The sequence below is a fragment of the Doryrhamphus excisus genome, linkage group LG8 (genome assembly GCF_037039965.1).
Source record: "Doryrhamphus excisus strain RoL-2023G ecotype Guam linkage group LG8, RoL_Dexc_Guam_v1.1, whole genome shotgun sequence".
Lineage (NCBI taxonomy): Eukaryota > Metazoa > Chordata > Actinopteri > Syngnathiformes > Syngnathidae > Doryrhamphus > Doryrhamphus excisus.
Window position 1 is genome coordinate 20,705,391 of NC_136364.1, and position 17,554 is coordinate 20,722,944.

General features: G+C 38.4%; 2 protein-coding genes across 2 annotated transcripts in view; both read left to right on the forward strand.

Moving 5' to 3' along the window:
• Positions 1-9,540, forward strand: part of dner (delta/notch-like EGF repeat containing) — a 41,191-nt gene extending 31,651 nt beyond the window's left edge. Inside the window, exons 9-14 of the mRNA XM_078793005.1 lie at positions 368-601; positions 4,104-4,226; positions 4,298-4,411; positions 6,395-6,526; positions 6,623-6,869; positions 7,007-9,540. Of these exons, the coding sequence (XP_078649131.1) occupies positions 368-601; positions 4,104-4,226; positions 4,298-4,411; positions 6,395-6,526; positions 6,623-6,869; positions 7,007-7,118 (962 nt within the window). The 3' untranslated portion in view covers positions 7,119-9,540. The remainder of the gene's footprint in view (positions 1-367; positions 602-4,103; positions 4,227-4,297; positions 4,412-6,394; positions 6,527-6,622; positions 6,870-7,006) is intronic.
• Positions 9,541-11,261: 1,721 nt separating this feature from the next.
• pid1 (phosphotyrosine interaction domain containing 1) overlaps positions 11,262-17,554 on the forward strand; it is a 30,648-nt gene continuing 24,355 nt past the window's right edge. Inside the window, exon 1 of the mRNA XM_058080291.2 lies at positions 11,262-11,509. Within this exon, the coding sequence (XP_057936274.2) occupies positions 11,480-11,509 (30 nt within the window). The 5' untranslated portion in view covers positions 11,262-11,479. The remainder of the gene's footprint in view (positions 11,510-17,554) is intronic.

Consider the following 17,554-nt stretch of genomic DNA (forward strand, 5'->3'; position numbering starts at 1 on the left):
GAAGGAGTACATCAGAGGGGCATTACATGTTAGAGGCCTTGGAGATAAAGTCCTTTAGGCCAGACTGAGATGGTTTGGACTTGTCCAGAGGAGAGATAGTGAATATATTGGTAGAAGGATGTTGCCAGGTAGGAGGCGTAGAGGAAGACCAAAGAGGAGGTTTGAGGACGTGAGGGCAGTTGGTGTGAAAGAGACAAATGGTGAAAGTGAAAAGCCGAAAGAGAAAGAAGAAACAAGACTGAGTGCTTTTTGGTGTATTATGGTTGTTTTTGCAGTTATTACACATGTAGTACCTACATTAAGATATACATATATATATACATATATATAGTAATTTGGTCTATCCTCTCTAAAATCTCCCATACAGGATATCAAGGGGCAACATGCGAACAGAAGGTGGACCCCTGTGCATCTCGGCCTTGCCACAACAACGCAACCTGCCACCCCCAGGGTCCCAGCCCCCTGGGGTTTGCCTGCAGCTGCACATCTGGTTTCACCGGCCCCACGTGCGCCCAGCTGCTAGACTTCTGTGCTTTGAACCCATGTGCCCACGGAGTGTGTCGCAGCGTGGGGAACAGCTACAGGTGTCTTTGTGTCCCAGGTGAGAGGTCTGGATGTCACCGTGAAATTGATGGGATGTGCCGCATCTGCACGCAGTAAAGGCCAGCTTATGATATGCTTGCATGAAGAAACATCACATGGTCTGAAACATACACATTCGCACTTCAAATATTGATGCCTCCCGGACGCCTCCCCGGTGAGGTGTTCCGGGAATGCCCATCCGGGAAAAGGCCCCGGGGCAGACCTAGGACACGCTGGAGGGACTATGTCTCACAGCTGGCCTGGGAACGCCTTGGTGTCCTCCCGGTGAAGCCGGAGGAAGTGGTCGGGGACCAGGAAGTCTGGGCTTCTTTACTAAAACTGCTGCCCCCGCGACCCGGACCCAGATAAGCTAGGGTCTGGGCAAGGCTGGGCCGCATCAGGTTTTCCAAAAAAAAAAAAAAAAACCGCATTTATTAAAAACAGAAAAATATACAAACTTTTTCAGTGCTTTGGTTCCGATTTTCTACAATAAAAGCTCTGATAAAACATTCCACTGTTCTCAAATATCTTAATTTTTATTTTTCTGCACAAAATAAGATGAAAAATAAATAAACAAATCAAGAATAAAGAAAATCAATTAATCAGTAATAAATAAATATAATAATAATAATAATAATAATAATAATAATAATAATAAACCAGCAAATAATAAAAACTTAAGAAACCACATATAGTTGGTGGGTAGACATTATTTTTTTCAGATTAAAATTTTCCAAAAAAAAACAACAAAAAAACACATTTATTAAAAACAAAAAAATTAAAAAAAACTTTGCTTTGGTTCCAATTTTCTACAAGAAAAGTTCTGATAAAACATTCCACTGTTCTCAAATATCTTACTTTTTATTTTTCTACACAAAATAAGATGAAAAATAAATAAACAAATCAAGAATAAAGAAAATCAATCAATCAGTAATAAATAAATATAACAATTATAAAATGGCTAATAATAAAAACTTAAGAAACCACATATAGTTGGTGGGTAGACAAATTATTTTTTTCAGATTAAAATGAACAAAGCATTATTAGAGCCCTGTAGACATGACAAAACACGACTATAGTCACATTTATACTCTTTTTATTTACAACATATTGCGCAACTGCAGGGTCTTGAGACACATGCTAACTCGCAAACTAGAGAGCTAGCGACCTAAACGGTAGCCTTCAAGTTATTTCCTTTAAACTTAAATAGCCAAAAACTTACCACTTCCACACGGATAGGGAGGATAACTATTACAGTTATTTAACCTTTAACATGAACATTAATCAAACGTAATAATTTTTTCTGGGTACATGATACCATACAGCATCCATATCAAACTTGCGCGGGCCGCAGTAACATTAAACTTTCATATCAAGACGGGGGCCTCAAACTAGTGTCCTGCGGGCCACATTTGGCCCGCGGGCCGCGTGTTTGAGACCCCTGCTCTTAGATGCCGAAAACTATTCAGAATTCCTGAATTCGGGAAAGAGACGGGGTACCTCAACTACAATTTGGAAATACTTGCAATTTTAAAAGTTTTTTAAAAAAAATCTTTATTTTCATGCAATAAACAAGCATCCTTTGTATCGTTTCTATTGTACAAATTCTTCACTCTCATTTCATCTTTTCGTTCTTTTGTCCTTCACGGGCTTTTTCTTCAAGCAATTTACCCCACCTCATTTCTACGTAATCGGCAGTTGTCTGGTTGCTATGGTGACGCAATTGCAGTCCAAGGCTGTGTGTGTGTGTGTGTGTGTCAGTTCGTTGGATGTGACTATTTGCTGGCTGAGCAGACACGGCCATGCAATCCAATAAGTAGATCATCCTAATAAGGCCGGTAAAGCTGGTGTTTTTAAATTAGCATGCCAGACATCACCGGGAACGCCGACACACACACACACACGTCCACGTCAAAATGTCAGCTGATGTTTGAGGTACAACACTGTGTGTGGAGAGGAAGCTGCTAGGGAGCTGATATGTGGAATGAATCCCATTTCTCAGCTTCCTGTAATCCATCAGAGAATTCCACGCAGACTCCAGGGTTCAAGTAGAACGTCTTAAAAAAAAGCAATTGACATTTCATTGGCATTTCAGTGAAATGACTCATGAGACTCTACCTGTTAACCTCACGTGTGGTTTGTGTTCAATGGAGGGAAGCGCTAGTGTGTCACAACCAAAACAACAATAGCAAAACAGCACTGGTAGAGCGTTCAGGTTGATGGAGATGATGTTGATAATGGCTCGCCGGCCACGTGTTTATGCAGTGCACCGCAACTGTGATCAGTGGAGTTACAATATGTACTTCAGGTAGATTTTAAGCACATATTATATTCAAAATCTGAACACAGTTGGTGTGGATGCAAAGCATGTATGAGTTTTGTTGGTGGAAAACCTCAACCCCATGAAACACATATGGTAATGGTAATGGTAATGGTAATGTAATGGTAATGGTAATGGTAATGGTAATGGTAATGGTAATGGTAATGGTAATGGTAATGGTAATGTAATTGTAATGGTAATGGTAATGGTTTTATTTCATTTGAACATGCATCAGATTACAATTGAGTGCATCCCATAATCAGTTCACAGTTCCACATGTCCAAAAGGAGTAGGAAGAAGCAAAGCTTATTAAATCCTACCCCTCCATCTGGTACTTTTACAATGCTTTCCTAATATAGTTTAAGTTTTTTAATATTTTAATTTTAATTTTAATTTTAATTTTAATTTTAATTTTAATTTTAATTTTAATTTTAATTTTAATTTTAATTTTAATTTTAATTTTAATTTTAAATGATATGATATGTGATATGAGCATCCAATGACATAGTTTTAGTTTTAGTTTTTTTTTGTTTTAGTTTTTGTTTTTGTGTTAATTTTAATTTTAATTTTAATTTTAATTTTAATTTTAATTTTAATTTTAATTTTAATTTTAATTTTAATTTTAATTTTAATTTTAATTTTAATTTTAATTTTAATTTTAATTTTAATTTTAAATGATATGATATGTGATATGAGCATCCAATGACATAGTTTTAGTTTTAGTTTTTTTTAGTTTTAGTTTTTGTTTTAGTTTTTGTGTTAATTTCAATTTTGTGTTAGTTTTAGTTTTTGTGTTAATTTTAATTTTAATTTTAATTTTGTGTTAGTTTTAGTTTTTGTGTTAATTTTAATTTTAATTTTAATTTTAATTTTGTGTTAGTTTTAGTTTTTGTGTTAATTTTAATTTTAATTTTAATTTTAATTTTAATTTTAATTTTAATTTTAATTTTAATTTTAATATGAGCATCCAATGCCATAATGGGTACCATAGTAAGTGTCAATATAGTGATATATATAGCACATCATGACTGGTTCAAGACTCTTCATCCTTGTATTTAGCAAACATCAACTGCTTGTATTGTTTCTTGAATTGGCTCATTGTTGTGCATTGTTTGACCAGAGACGGTGACGTCTTACCTCATAATAATGTCCACTTTTGTCCATTTTGTGTATTTAATGACTTATTCTGTGTCCTATTTAGGCTACCACGGTTTATACTGTGAAGAAGAGTACAACGAGTGTCTGTCTGCGCCCTGCCAAAATTATGCCACCTGCCGGGACCTCATCAATGCTTACGAGTGTGTCTGCACACCACAGTTTGAAGGTATGTCAATAATCCTTGTCATTTCATTAAAAAAAAAATGAAACTAAAACTGTGCATGTATGTTTGTACAGGTAAACACTGTGAAATTTACAAGGACCCGTGTCTGAAAATGAACTGCCTCAATGGAGGCCACTGTGAGAGTGCAGAAGTCAATGCTTCCTGTGCCTGCCCACCTGGATACATGGGTAAGTATTACTGTCTGGTAGTGTTAGCAAGGATTTGCTTGATAGACGATATTACATGGCGGACCGATAACCTTTAATATGTCACAAATATGTGAAATATCCACTTCACTGGACTGAAGTTCACTAAGTTCACTGGACCCTACACTCTTCCATAAGTGGGTCAAAAATGACCCATACTAGAATCAATGTATTTTTATGCCAATTTTGCCATTTTGGTTAGGAATAATCACTTGTATGATATTTAGTATTATATTTAGGACCACAAAAGAATGATTTCATGTTAGAAACATCTTAATTTTTCACTCTTTTCCATCTTTGAAAAAGAAAATGACCACGTGAAACAATAGAAAATGTGAGGATCCATTGTGTGTTGCATAAAGGTAAGTTAAAAATGTGAACGGCATGATATCAAAAATATGATTTTTGAGGAATACCTGGAATGTGAAATGATAAAAATGTTTCATTACGGAGATATTTCAAGAAAACAACCTGACCGGGTCATTTTTGACCCACTTATGGAAGGTTGGGGTAGTAACACAAAAACTAAAATTTCTTAAAATGTATAAAAGATAAGTTAAAAATGTGAATGGCATGATGTCAAAATATAATTTTTGAGGAATACCTGGAATATGAAATGATAAAAAAATTCTCATTACAAAGATATTTCAAGAAAACAACCTGACCGGGTCATTTTTGACCCACTTATGGAAGGTTGGGGTAGTAACACAAAAACAAAAATTTCTTAAAATGTATAAAAGATAAGTAAAAAATGTGAACGGCATGATATGAAAAACACGTTTTTTGAGGAATACCTGGAATTTGAAATGATAAAAAATTTTAATTACGAAGATATTTCAAGAAAAAAACCTGACCGGGTCATTTTTGACCCACTTATGGAAGGTTGGGGTAGTAACACAAAAACGAAAATTTCTTAAAATGTATAAAACATAAGTTAAAAATGTGAACGGCATGATATCAAAAACATGTTTTTTGAGGAATACCTGGAATATGAAATGATCAAAAATTTTAATGACAAAGATATTTCAAGAAAACAACCTGACCGGGTCATTTTTGACCCACTTATGGAAGGTTGGGGTAGTAACACAAAAACTAAAATTTCTTAAAATGTATAAAAGATAAGTTAAAAATGTGAATGGCATGATGTCAAAATATAATTTTTGAGGAATACCTGGAATATGAAATGATAAAAAAATTCTCATTACAAAGATATTTCAAGAAAAAAACCTGACCGGGTCATTTTTGACCCACTTATGGAAGGTTGGGGTAGTAACACAAAAACAAAAAATTCTTAAAATGTATAAAAGATAAGTAAAAAATGTGAACGGCATGATATGAAAAACACGTTTTTTGAGGAATACCTGGAATTTGAAATGATAAAAAATTTTAATTACGAAGATATTTCAAGAAAAAAACCTGACCGGGTCATTTTTGACCCACTTATGGAAGGTTGGGGTAGTAACACAAAAACAAAAATTTCTTAAAATGTATAAAAGATAAGTAAAAAATGTGAACGGCATGATATGAAAAACACGTTTTTTGAGGAATACCTGGAATATGAAATGATAAAAATTTTCATTATGAAGATATTTCAAGAAAACAACCTGACCGGGTCATTTTTGACCCACTTATGGAAGGTTGGGGTAGTAACACAAAAACAAAAATTTCTTAAAATGTATAAAACATAAGTTAAAAATGTGAACGGCATGATATCAAAAACATGTTTTTTGAGGAATACCTGGAATATGAAATGATAAAAAAAATTCATTACAAAGATATTTCAAGAAAACAACCTGACCTGGTCATTTCTGACCCACTTATGCATCTAAGGGTTAAAACAGCACCGGTCCATGCATAGACTCCTGTGGGACACCACAATAAATCAGTTTTACAGGAATTCTCAAGATATCGCAGTTAAAGATGCTTGAAACAGCCTTTGAGGAATGTACCACTCTACCCATCCAGGGGAGCGATGTGAGGTCGACATCAACGAGTGTGAGAGCAACCCTTGTCACCATGGAGGCACTTGTATTGACCAATCACATGGCTTCACCTGTCACTGTCTACCTGGGTGGGTGGGGCCTAACTGTGAAATCCGTAAGTCAGCTCGTCAGAATTCTTCCGGTTAAAAATATGAATAAAAATAGATAATTTTCATATTTGCGTCTGTGTGTGAATATGTGTGTTTTCCAGACCTGCAATGGAAGACGCAGCACTCGGAGGAAACTCTGACTAACATGCCTCGCCACTCCCTGTACATCATCATCGGAGCGTTGTGTGTGGCCTTCGTCCTCATGCTCATCATCCTCATCGTGGGCATCTGTCGCATCAGCCGCATCGAATACCAGGGTTCGTCACGTCACGCTTACCAGGAGTTCTACAACTGCCGCAGCATCGACAGCGAGTTCAGCAACGCCATCGCCTCCATCCGCCATGCCAGGTGAGCCATTCTGCTGAAGCCGATCGGGGTTCGAACTGTAAAAGTGGTTACTTCACATATACTGAAAAGTGGATGGACTCAGCTGTTAAAATGCTTCTGTTTTTTTTTTTCTCTTTCACTTTCACTTTCACTTTCAGATTTGGTAAGAAGTCCCGACCTGCCATGTATGACGCCACTCCCATCAACTATGAAGACTACAGTCCAGATGACAAACCTTTGGTTACGCTGATTAAAACAAAGGATTTGTAAACATGTTGCACCCATGCACATACGTACATACAGGCTTATTATATAGGAACTCAGTCTGAATGTAAAAATGAGGAAAAAAAAAATACCCAAATCCGGTATGTACTCTGTACTTCAAAGAAACAAATATGTAATTTGATACATCTATTTTCCTGTTAATGTTCACCTTTAAGGCTTTATTGTATGTAGCATAAGAGCGGCATTGACCCACGTTACTGATGCTGCACGATAGAATGACGATTAAGTCTGCACCCAACTGTCTTGTCATCAGTCAGGGCCTGCAACTCAGGGGCCCCGATTTGTGAAAAAAACACAAAGTAGTCCGACAAAGCCGACAGCAAGTTGGCACAGTTGTTGTAGAAATAGGTGTCACTGCGTACGCTGTATATTTTTCTATTTCAACTAAATCCTGCAGTAGGTTGCCTTACTTCATGCATGGTTAGATTTGATGTTCTTTATGTAATATTTGGAGACTCTTTCATTCTTTGCTATATTTTTCTGCAGATGTATTACTTTGTCCAGATTGTGCCAAATATTCTGTTGTGGTAAGTAGAATACATGTTTAAGAATATTAGTCACACGGAATCTGAAGATTTACAGTGGTATGAAAAAGTTAGGGCACCCTTGGTCATTTTTTTTTAAGAGGCAGGGTACACTCCGGACTGGTGGCCAGCCAATCACTGGGCACATATAGACAAACAACCATTCACACTCACATTCATACCTATGGACAATTTGGAGTCGCTAATTAACCTAGCATGTTTTTGGAATGTGGGAGGAACCCGGAGTACCCGGAGAAAACCCACACATGCACGGGGAGAACATGCAAACTCCACACAGAGATGGCAGAGGGTGGAATTGAACCCTGGTCTCCTTGCTGTGAGGCCTGCGCGCTAACCACTCGACTGCCGTGCAGCCCAAATCTGTTTTATTTTTTCCTAAATTCCGTTTTTTATTTATTTTTAGATTAGGATGCTGAGGTTCTCGTTGAGAGTGACCAGGATGGATAGGATCAGGAAGGAGTACATCAGAGGGACATTACATGTTAGAGGCCTTGGAGATAAAGTCATAGAGGCCAGACTGAGATGGTTTGGACATGTCCAGAATTCATGTCCACATTCATACCTATGGACAATTTGGAGTCGACAATTAACCTAGCATGTTTTTGGAATGTGGGAGGAAACCGGAGTACCAAGAGAAAACTCACGGAGAACATGCAAACTCCACACAGAGATGGCCGAGGGTGGAATCGAACTCGGGTCTCCTAGCTGTGAGGCCTGCGCGTTAACCACTCAAACCAATGCTAATTATTGGATTGTTCGGCATCATGGTTTAGGGGAAGGGGTCTCAAACTCAATTTACCTGGGGGCCACTGGAGCTAGGGTCTGGGCAAGGCTGGGCCGCATCAGGTTTTCAAAAAAAAAAAAAAACCAGAAAAATATACAAAAATATACAAACTTTTTCAGTATTTATACTCTTTTTATTTACAACATATTGCGCAACTGCAGGGTCTTGAGACACATGCTAACTCGCAAACTAGAGAGCTAGCGACCTAAACGGTAGCCTTCAAGTTATTTCCTTTCAACTTAAATAGCCAAAAACATACCACTTCCACACGGATAGGGAGGATAACTATTAACAGTTATTTAACCTTTAACATGAACATTAATCAAACGTAATAATTTTTTCTGGGTACATGATACCATACAGCATCCATATCAAACTTGCGCGGGCCGCACTAACATTAAACTTTCATATCAAGGCTGGGGGGCCTCAAACTAGTGTCCTGCGGGCCACATTTGGCCGCGTGTTTGAAACCCCTGGTTTAGGTGAAGGATACAGGAAGACCACAGTCACAGTTCTAGTTAAGGTCTAGTTCTAGTTCTAGTTAAATCTCACATAAGCTCTCAGATAAACTTCCCATCTGTCACCGTGTTTGTCTGCTGTATGATCTATTTAACTGAAATGGTTGATTCCGACAACCCAAATCCTGACAATTATAGGGGTGCCCTAACTTTTTCATACCACTGTATTTTTCCCTTTCGGTAAGTACTTATCGTCTTTGTTCTTTACATGCAAGTTTCTCATCGGTGTATGAATCGTAAAAGAATGTGCATTTGCAAGAGTACTACGAGCCTACCATGACACTTTCTTGTACTTTCGTGAACTTTAGAGTAGAAGTTTGGTATGATTGTAATACACAGTTTTATTCCGTGTACTTGTTTCGGTCATACAACACTAACTCACTTCAAAGTATCGTTACAGAATAGTTCCTGTATTGGAATGACCTGTAGATGGAGAATAATAACTTACTTATCATGTATGTTAAATAATGTAAGGATTAAAGTCAAACATATCGGTTGAATCTGGTGTCTTGTTTCCAAATACGAAACAGACACGTTGAATGTTAAATAAATGGCAATCACACTTAGCCTCTGTCTTTTTTGCTTTTTGTCCCAAGGTCATATACACAGCAGATTGAGAAGAAGTCGTCAGTGTGGGAAAGACCTTTTATGGCGTGTCGGTAACGTGAGCAGCCTGGGTGACCTCAGGCTTTATCCAGATGTTGCCTGTGTAAACATCCCTCGACGCAAGACGCATGTCGCGCACGACACTCGCAAACGTGTTAGTGTCTGCACACACTCTGCTAGCAGTCTGCTATTAACAGCTTTGACCTTTGCTGATGGTCAGAGGCCCAACGCGTGACCTTTGACCTCATTTATACGTGCGTGTGGCCCACATTTGAAGAAGATGGAAAATACATTGTGAAAAGATGGATGCTGCGTTCACAAACACTAGGCTATGGAAGGTATAACAATAAGTTCATTCATTCATTCATCTCATGAAGGTCGCGGGGATGCTGGAGCCTATCCCAGCTGTCTTTGGGCAAGAGGCGGGGACAATAAGTTCATTTTTCCAACAATTTTATCTCATTAGGTTGCATTTTAAATTGTTTTGTTCACTTGTTTTTCCAATTTCTGCTGTTATATTAGTCATTCATTCATTCATTCATTTTCTTCCACTTATCCTCACGGGGGTGCTGGAGCCTATCCCAGCTGTCTTTGGGCAAGAGGCGGGGACAATAAGTTCATTTTTCCAAAAATGTTATCTCATTAGGTTGCATTTTTCGAATTATTTTCTTAACTTGTTTTTCCAATTTCTGCTGTTCTATTATTCATTCATTTTCTTCTGCTTATCCTCACAAGGATCACGGGGGTGCTGGAGCCTATCCCAGCTGTTTTCGGGTGAGAGGCGGGGACAATAAGTTCATTTTTCCAAAAATTTTATCTCATTAGGTTGCATTTTAAATTGTTTTGTTAACTCGTTTTTCCCCTCTCGCCCGAAGACAGCTGGGATAGGCTCCAGCACCCTCTGCGACCCTCGTGAGGAAAAAGCGGTAGAAAATGAATGAATGAACTTGTTTTTCCAATTTCTGCTGTTCTATTATTATTCATTCATTCATTTTCTTTTGCTTATATTCACGAGGGTCACAGGGGTGCTGGAGCCTATCCCAGCTGTCTTTGGGCAAGAGGCGCGGACAATAAGTTCATTTTTCCAACAATTTTATCTCATTAGGTTGCATTTTTAAATTGTTTTGTTCACTTGTTTTTCCAATTTCTGCTGTTATATTATTCATTCATTCATTTTCTTCCGCTTATCCTCACGGGGGTGCTGGAGCCTATCCCAGCTGTCTTCAGGCGAGAGGCGGGGACAATAAGTTCATTTTTACAACAATTTTATCTCATTAGGTTGCATTTTTGAATTGTTTTGTTAACTTGTTTTTCCAATTTCTGCTGTTCTATTATTATTCATTCATTCATTTTTTTTCTGCTTATCCTCATGAGGGTCGCGGGAAGTGCTGGAGCCTATCCCAGCTGTCTTCAGGCGAGAGGCGGGGACAATAAGTTCATTTTTCCAAAAATTTAATCTCATTAGGTTGCATTTTTAAATTGTTTTGGTAACTTGTTTTTCCAATTTCTGCTGTTCTATTATTATATTTTTCTATTTTAATTGTATATATTTGTAAGTTTAATTATATTTTATTTTTTATTTTATTTTTAATGTCCTCAAATGGCTCACTTTGGACACCCCTGGCCTAAATATTCAGCATTACATATTAATACCGCTAACCAGATATTCATGAGCTTTCCGTAATTTCCGGAAGCCCCTGAAAGCAGCACAAGTCTCGCAATGAACAGTGCACGCGGGGCGACCGCCACCTGCTGGGAGAGAAAGTAACCGCAGCCAGGCGGAGCAATCTTTGGTAGCCGACTGAAGGGGGGCAGAGAGGCGGACAGATGTGAACCGGACTACGAAAAGACAACAAGCTGCCGTCAAGACGGAGACTCTTTCACACCGATAACATGTGGCAACCCGCGTCGGAACGACTGCAGGTAGGACGCGAACGACGGGGCGAGACGTTGAATGTCGACAGTCAAAAATCATACATCATGCTATGTTTACATTGCGTGTATGTATATGTATATGTGCTGTCTTTAGTCTTTACCTCACTTTATACCTCGCTACACACGTTTTGAAGCAGTTTTAAACGTTTAATATCAATCCAAAAATGATTAGACTGCCTGTTTTTTAAGGTATAACCCCTACCACGCGCTCATTGTACGCCTTTGTATGTAGTGTTACGTTTACGTGCATCGACACAGTCTGTCATTTTCCATGTCACCTCCACGACAACGCTTAATATGTTTTCATTTAATTCCAAACACGACGCTGGTGCTTCAAATTGTCACATCAGTCCACCAGGCTGCTTCGAATTCACATTAACGGTGCAAACGAGGGCCTTCCACCGTGACCACGTAACGATTTGTTTGTTCTTTTTTAATGGCAGCAGGCTCATCGAGTGATGTACGTGTATTACCTGCGTACGCTTATTTAAATTAAAAAAAAAAACGCTTGTTAATGACACGTAGTTTGATAAGCAGGGGCCTTTCTTCGAGTCTCCTGCAGAACATAATGCTCTCCAGATGTGGGCCTGTGGACTGGCTGCCAAGTCAACTTGCACAATCCTCTTCCTCTGCCCAGACGTCAACAAGATAGAATGACGAATTGTTGAGAGTTACGATTTGTTTGTACAGTATTCCGGAGCGAGGAGCAATATATATATATATATATATATATATATTTTTTTTATTAATAAATGACACCATCACTCACATCTCTTATCATCCCCATCAATGTATTCATCGATGCTCTAAGTGGTTACACAACCAATGAGACTTGCGTCGCTTAGCAACGGCATTCTGGCGCCAACATCCAGTGGATAAAGTTGTGTAACTTTACTATTACTCATTTTTTTTAATAAAATGATAGTTTTTATGTGGATAATAATATAAAGATGGATTGATTGTGGAGTAAATCATAGTCATCGCAGAGTAAATAGTTATTCCTGGATATTATTGAGTACTCTTTCATTCATTGGGATTATAAAAGTAGTAGTCATGATACAGAAGTACTACATTGACCTTGGCATTCAAAGTAACAGCCTGGACTCTTGGTGTACTTTAGGCATGATTTTGTTTATTGTTCTTTTTTGAGGGGTTGTTGGATTTTAGCAGAGAATACATTATTTATTTAGTGTATTCCGACTAGAGAAGCACTCGGAGAACGCAAATCTCCACCAAGTGCCATAGTTCTCGAAGTTCAGGATTTGATAAACATGTCGGAAACTTAAAAAAAACCTAATCTGACCATTGTTTGTGGAGTTATATGTACAAATGTCAAAAATGTTAAAGAAAATCCTGCATCCATCCGGCTCACCCCCAAAATGTCATCAGATTTTCCATATCCCATTCCCGTAAATTTCATCCAAATCCATTCAGAACTTTTCACACTGTGCTTTTGCGGAGGTTATAATGTTGCATTGTGCCATAATGGACGTCAAAATGGACGTAACTCAGCTTCCCATAGCTGATGTCATGTTCTGTTTCAGGCCAAATACAAGTTAAGACTGACTCAACAGCGCCTCCGATGGTGGCAGCCAAGTAGTACACTCTAGTTTGCCACAGTTGCAATTAATCGCCAACCATTCATTTTCTACCGCTTAACCTCACGAGGGTCGCGGGCGTGCTGGAGCCTATCCCAGCTGTCTACGGCCGAGAGGCGGCAGTCGAGTGGTTAGCACGCAGACCTCACAGCTAGGAGACCAGGGTTCAATTCCACCCTCGGCCATCTCTGTGTGGAGTTTGCATGTTCTCCCCGTGCATGCGTGGGTTTTCTCCGGGTACTCCGGTTTCCTCCCACATTCCAAAAACATGCTAGGTACACCTATAGACTGGTACACCCTGGACTGGTGGCCAGCCAATCACAGGGCACATATAGACAAACAACCATTCACACTCACATTCATACCTATACCTATTTATAATATATATTATTGTCTCGTCTTGTTTTCATTCATTGGCATACTTATACATTCTTCCTGTCTGGGGTTCCCAATGTTGCCATAGCAACGCTTGATGTGTTCCTGTGTTATCGTCTCATGTTTAGGTTGGTAGAAAGAAAAGGTATGGAGTAATGAAGTAGAACTTTTGCCAAGAGTTTCATAGGAAACATAGGAGTTTCATAGAACAACAAATATAATAATGACAGCAATACTCAGAAATATCTGAAGATGCCGTCATTTTGTATACCAGGACTCCATCATGCTCATTTTATGTCGGTTTTGAGAATTTTCAGTTTTGAGTGCGTTATCAAGGTCATGAAGAAGAGCGCCACACTCGTAACGACAGCCCCGTGCTATGCCATTGAGGGATGGATGTGACGTTGTCACACATGCACAAGTTGCATCTTAGAGCAGGGGTCTCAAACACGTGGCCCGCGGGCCAAGTGTGGCCCGCAGGACACTAGTTTGAGGCCCCCGTCTTGATATGAAAGTTTAATGTTATGGTATCATGTACCCAGAAAAAAATTATTACGTTTGATTAATGTTCATATTAAAGGTTAAATAACTGTTAATAGTTATCCTCCCTATCCGTGTGGAAGTGGTAAGTTTTTAGCTATTTAAGTTCAAAGGAAATAACTTGAAGGCTACCGTTTAGGTCGCTAGCTCTCTAGTTTGCGAGTTAGCATGTGTCTCTAGACAGTTGCAGTTGCGCAATATGTTGTAAATAAAAAGAGTATAAATGTGACTATAGTCGTGTTTTGTCATGTCTACAGGGCTCTAATAATGCTTTGTTCATTTTAATCTGAAAAAAAATAATTTGTCTACCCACCAACTATATGTGGTTTCTTAAGTTTTATTATTTGCCATTTTATTATTATTATTATTATATTTATTTATTACTGATTGATTAATTTTCTTTATTCTTGATTTGTTTATTTATTTTTCATCTTATTTTGTGTAGAAAAATTTAAAGTAAGATATTTGAGAACAGTGGAATGTTTTATCAGAGCTTTTCTTGTAGAAAATCGAAACCAAAGCAAAGTTTATTAATTTTTCTGTTTTTAATAAATGCGTTTTTTTTTGTTTTTTTTTGTAAAACCTGATGCGGCCCAGTCTCACCCAGACCCTAGCTCCAGTGGCCCCCAAGTAAATTGAGTTTGAGACCCCTGTCTTAGAGTGTCTTAGAGTCAGAGACCCGGTACGACATATCGAGGTGTTTTGGAGCCAATGCTGGCATGTAGAATTGTTTATAAAGCTTTTTTTGTTTCATACTGTTCTCTGTCTTTATTTTTTCTTAGCTCAAGTGCACACACATACAAACACACAAGACACAATGTGCTTTTTTTTTTAAAAGCCCTGTGGCGAGCAAACATGTCTTTTCCTGTGTCAGCAGCTCTTTCTTTAGCCATGGTTTCCACTTTTTGACACTTAACTGTGTGTGACACGACACAAAAAGGCCTTTTTGCTCGAGATAACGAGTTGACCTGACCGGGCAGAAATACCAATTGGTTCCTATTGTCATCAGTTCTGGCTTTGATTTGTTTGGACGTCTGTCTTTCTGTCTGTCTGAGGCTACCTCGGGAAGGCTTGTTGGGAAAAGGAATCCTTGGATTGGGTTAAAATTCTTGCGACTGTTTTTTAAAGGCAGACATTTGCACAGTGATGAACAGTCGTCTTTGGTCGTTAAGGTTGACTCTGTGTATTTGGTAGACCAGGGGTCACCAACCTTTTTGAGGCCGAGGGCTACTTTGTGAGCACGGTATGAAGGGCGACATGACCTGTTTGCGGTTAAATTCCAAAATGACAAAACTGCACGGATCATTTTATAGTAATCAGAAAAAAAGGAATAGTAGTAGTAACACTATGTGAAGCGACTGCTCACATATCAATGTTAATTATTTTCCACAATAATGGTAACAAAACCATATTTTTTTTAACAAGAAACATTTCTTTATGTGTTCACATATTTGAAAGTCAGAGGGAACACCTTTCTGTGATTTTTTCACCTGCCTAGCATGAACTTTGACTTGAGGTAAGAGTTTTGTTTTAATTTTTGATGTTATAAGACGATCAAAAAAAAATTCATGTAAGCAATTCTGATTCAAAATTTAAAGCACAAAATAACCATGATAATATGTGACCAGTGCTATTTTTAGAAGATGCCTCACGGGCGCCTTAAGTGGTCCACGTGGGCGCATGGGCGCCCGTGGGCACAGCGTTGTTGACCCCTGCAGTAGACACAATATCCCACTATGGCACATAATGTCATATTTGCATGGAACGGAAAACTCAAATAGATTAAATCTTAAACCCACTATTCATTAGCTCATTTCTTTGAATGTTTTTATTTGAAAATTGTTCAAGTTAATCGACAGACTTAGTCTGTGCTTAAAAACATTTGTTCAGGGCTCCCACACACCTTGAAAAAACTGGAAAATGATTGCCCAATTAATGATTGACAAAAGATCGAACGTCTTGGAAACGGGAAGTTGATCCAAATGAAAATGATGCACAATATTTTTTTCAAGCCAGTACCTGATACTCAAGACTGATACCGATCGCTTTTTTTTAATTTTTTTTAGATCTTTTACTTATTGAATTTAAATGTAATCGGAGTTTTTGCACACATAAAGGTAAGAACGAATTGATAAACTGGACCTGTGGATTTATCTTTACCAAATATCATGACAAAATAGTACTGCCTTAGCAAAGGTAAATGACTTGTCATCTAGCATGATCATTTTCATGATGAAATCACAGGTCATTCTAGCACTTGGGTCATTTCTGGGAAACTTTTTTTTTTACACTTTTCATATGCCGCAGTGATAGGAACAAGCCCTGTGTCCAGGCCGATGTCTATCTGGTATTTGATGTGTCGAAGCTTCGTGTTTTCTTTCCTCGTTATAATGTGTTTGGCAAAATGTCATTTGGCAAAAGTTACGACATGCCGTTTGCGGTACATGACAGAAAAGGAGCGCTTGAATTGCTCACACTGACCTACCCGCATCACAGTACGGGCGATCTCCCCTCAGTGGCGATAACCATTAGTTACCAGAACTATTTGTTAAGGACTTTGTACCTAAGACTGTAAGTTGAAAAGTATAGCTAGTATTTTGACCTGTCTCTATCGCTGAACTAGCGTCTGGAAATGCCGTGGAAAATACTTTCAGGGAATTTACTGAACGTTTACACTATATGTACAGACTTGTTACATAACAGCTGAAACGGGTCAAATCCCAAGCTCTAAACACAGTTAAAATTTGGCGCTTTGCACTGTGGTGTAGTGTATGTGTGCATTGAAAAGAACGGTAGAAGGAGCCAACTTGGGGTTGCCAGTTGGACAAACTGTTGAGACAAACGGGTGAGTCACATAAATAAAGGAGGTTTACGTATGAAATGAATGTTACCTTTCACCAGCTAAGACCGCGGTTCACCGTTATTTGAGTCCTACATTGACCTCTAGTTTCTTCTACATCATTTTTTGTTTTTGATGATGCTGGTGGTATCCCTTTGGATGCAGTGATGCTCACGTCATTTCTCGATGTGTTCTTACTGGTTGTAACAGCAACCACTTGATATCGGTTTAGCTCGTCTTTGCCTGTCTCACGGTGAGTGATGGGACCACCGTTTTAGAGATACAATAGCCGATTTTTTTTTTCCCGTGATTGCACATATTTGGTTTGAGACAGCCAAAATTGCACGGTGTATACCTGGCATCACAGGAGATATGTGACAGTGAGAGTGAACAAATATTGGTAATCATAATCATATAGTTTTAACTAGTTGGCCTGTTGTAGTTACAATTCTTATTGTTCAGTGTAGTTGATTTCCGTTGTTGCAGTGGCCTAACAGTAACCACGTTTACATGGACCCAAATATTCCAATTCCATTCGGGTTATTTGCTCAAACGGAAAGAATCTAACCTTTGTATATACCTCATTCCGAAAGAAAAAGTGCCAATCCGAATGAATATACTGTACAGTAAACCTCGGATATATCGGATTCAATTGTTCCCACTGGTTTTGTCCGATATAAG